The following is a 3,258-nucleotide window of genomic DNA, read 5'->3' as shown; positions in this document are numbered from 1 at the left end:
CGGAGTGCAGCCTAGAAGCCGGAAACGGGTGGAAATATGGATGGGCAAGGACGCCGAGGGAGAGGACAGAGAGCAGGTTACTTAGCGATGGGCCCCGCGCGCTCTACCCCACCATTGTCACCAGCTGGAACGAGGAGTTGGGAGTCAAATAATTTGAGGCCGCGTATGATCACAGTTTAAACCGCCCATGTCAAGGTGGAAATGGAAAGGTGGTTGGGCATTTCCGATGTCTTTTCATTTAGCTCAAAAGTATGATTTGAGCCGAAAACGGCTGAACGGAGAGTCCCACTGGCGCCAAAGGTCACTCTATACACCTTTGTTTCATTCTTAGCTTTCCGTCGTTTGGCCGTTTGTTCACCGACTGCTTATATCTCCTCTACCCCACACTCTCTTTAGAATCATCGTTCATTTTCTAGAGCCAACGACTTAGCCCGACGTTGGTAATTCGCATGCCGATGCTGACGCCCAGTTACTAGCTGAAAGATCGGGTCTCTCTCCTTTTTATCAAGTCATTTTTCCTTTTTCATTTTACTGTTGCTGTTCCTGTTGTTTTCATTCTTTCCTTTTCTCTCGCTTTTGAAATAATAAGAGAATGGCCATTGCGATTGAAGGCGAGGAGGTACAAGTCTGTCGTGATTTTGAGAGGAGTAATGAAGATGTCAAGAAGCTTGAGATCGACCATATAACTTCCATTCCATCAATCGAGAAGGAGACCGTCGAGGAGGTTATTGATCCCTTCGGAAATGAGGAGACAGCCGATGTGAGATATAAAGTCTTAACGTGGTGGTAAGTTATCTTGGTCCTCCATGATTTTACATTTACATACCTATCTTCCAACATGAGCCTTGAAAAAAAATGTCAAATGACATCTACTGATGATCCCTGGGTGCTCGATTTAGGCAATGTGGACTACGTATGAAAGCCATATCCCCGTTGGCCTTTTTACCAAGTGCATAAGAAAAAGAAGCACTGTACTGACATATGACCGTAGTCATGATCGCGGAGACGATGTCTCTAGGGATTCTGGCGCTCCCATCAGCAGTCGCGATGTTGGGCCTAGTACCGTGAGTCCACGCTTGTCTCCCACCAGTATTAAATATATTATTCTTTGTTCGACATCTTTTAACGATTTCGTGTTCCGGCTTTTAGTGCTATTCTTGTTCTCATCTTCGTTGGCCTTCTGACAACGTACACCGGCTACACAATCGGCCAATTTAAAGCTGCCTATCCGAATGTCCATAGCATGGCTGACGCCGGAGAGATTCTTATGGGCCGATTTGGCCGTGAGTTCCTCGGCGCTGGACAACTACTCTTCCTAATATTCATCATGGGAAGCCATCTCCTTACATTTGTCGTCCTGATGGACACTCTCTCGAATAATAGAACATGCGGTATTATTTTCGGCGTTATTGGAATGTTGATTTCATTAATTCTTACTCTACCCCGAACACTTCAGAAGGTTTCTTGGTTGTCTATCATATGTGAGTTCCCTTGTCCTAATTTTCCCAATATTTTCCTCTCAAGCTTTTGAAAAAGCTCCAGAGAATTTTCAATTGAATTATGTTCAAGTCAATCATTAACTAATGTTATCTTAACTGCAGCGTTTTCTAGTATTATAAGTGCTGTGATGATTACAATGGTAGCACTCGGCATTCAACGAGTTGGCACTGGCATTGATTTGTTTGTAAAGACAACTTTTGCGCGCGGCTTCTTGGCAGCTAGCAATATTGTCTTCGCGTATTGTAAGTCGTTCTCCTATCGAAGAGGGATTTGTATATCGTATTGTATTCAATGCTGATAATTATTCGTTCCTCTCTATACAGCGGGCCACGTGGCATTCTTCGGATTTGCATCTGAGCTCCAAAACCCTCGCGATTACACCAAATCCCTGCTTACTCTCCAGACAACCAACACCATCGTTTACACAATCGCTGCTGTCGTCATCTATTGTTTTGCTGGAAGGGATGTTGCATCGCCAGCTTTAGGCTCAACGGGGCCTGTTGTTAGCAAGATTGCATATGGGGTCGCGTTCCCCACTGTATGTTTAAGCCCTCAACATAAAAAACACGAACACAATCGCTCCTAGTTAACAACTGCTCTAGATCGTTATTGCCGGCGTCATAAACGGACATGTCGCCTGCAAATACGTATACGTCCGGCTATTCCGTGGCACAGATCGCATGTCGAAACGAAGCTTCGCTTCAATTGGCGCATGGGTTGGTATTGCTGTTTTTCTCTGGCTCATGGCCTGGATCATCGCAGAATCAATCCCCGGTTTCAACAATCTTCTCAGTTTGATCGTAAGTGTTTTATTCCCTTTTCTTAGGAAACAGGGAGGGTTGGTGGCGGGAATAACAATAGCAGATAAACTAACAAAACGGATTTTACTCGGACAGACTGCCCTCTTCGCAAGTTGGTTTACTCGTAAGTAGCCGCGCTTAGCCCAACCCCCAATTTTATTTTCTCGTTTTTCCCTGCCCTCCATTTCATCCAGTATTAAAGTTGGTAACTAACGAATGCGACCAAATAGTTGCCTTAAACGGTTGGTTCGGGCTCCACCTGGACAAAGGCCGCTACTTCTCCAGCCCGAAAAAGATAATGGTCACCTTCGTCAACATCTTCTGCGTCGGTAGTGGCATCTTCGTTGTAAGTTCACTTCATACTTAAACGACCTACAATCTCTTAAGCATACCAACTGTAAACAAATTCCTAACAAAACTATTTCCACGAACGAACAGTGCATCTTTGGTCTCTACGTCTCTGGGAAATTCATCAGTGAGGAAACGGCTATCCACGGCAGTTTCACCTGTGCCAGCAAGACCTGATTCTGGAAACGATTCCATTCTACATATGAGCTCGTATGGAACAAGGTTTTCAGGAGGTGGAGAATTTCCTTTTTCTGAGCTTTGTTTACCCTTTTTTTTTTTTTTTTGCCATTCGTCCGCGACCTCTCAAACCATTGGTGCTTGCTTCGGGGTTGAATCTTAACCTCTAACCTTATATTTTGAGTTACCTCTGCGCAGTCTTCCATTTAGGTTTAGTTCAGAACGTGCTGTTTTGTATATATCTGTATTATATTGTTTTTTTTTTTTTTTTTTTTTTTTTTGGGGGCATTTTGTCCTCCCTTTAAGGATTTCCACCTTCGGGACGGGGAAGAAACTATGGGGGAAGTGTAAATAAGAAACCGGAGGGGCTGATGAAATGCCTAGGAAAGGGGCAGTCCTGGTATGAAAACACTTTTTTTATTCTGGAAACAAC

At 44.2% G+C, this 3,258-nt stretch overlaps 1 protein-coding gene across 1 annotated transcript; it reads left to right on the top strand.

Annotated features, from left to right (window-relative positions):
* Window positions 1-993: 993 nt before the first annotated feature.
* Window positions 994-2,825, top strand: HCAG_08529 (conserved hypothetical protein; the record flags this gene model as incomplete). Its single annotated transcript, XM_001536697.1, has 8 exons — window positions 994-1,064; window positions 1,150-1,481; window positions 1,602-1,742; window positions 1,824-2,038; window positions 2,103-2,300; window positions 2,397-2,424; window positions 2,531-2,646; window positions 2,739-2,825. 8 exons carry the CDS (start codon window positions 994-996, stop codon window positions 2,823-2,825), a joined length of 1,188 nt encoding a protein of 395 aa, XP_001536747.1.
* Window positions 2,826-3,258: the final 433 nt, after the last annotated feature.

This window comes from Histoplasma capsulatum, genomic scaffold, assembly GCF_000149585.1.
Source record: "Histoplasma capsulatum NAm1 scaffold_11 genomic scaffold, whole genome shotgun sequence".
Lineage (NCBI taxonomy): Eukaryota > Fungi > Ascomycota > Eurotiomycetes > Onygenales > Ajellomycetaceae > Histoplasma > Histoplasma mississippiense.
Note: the sequence above shows the minus strand (reverse complement) of the source record. Positions and strands in the feature narration are given on the sequence as shown.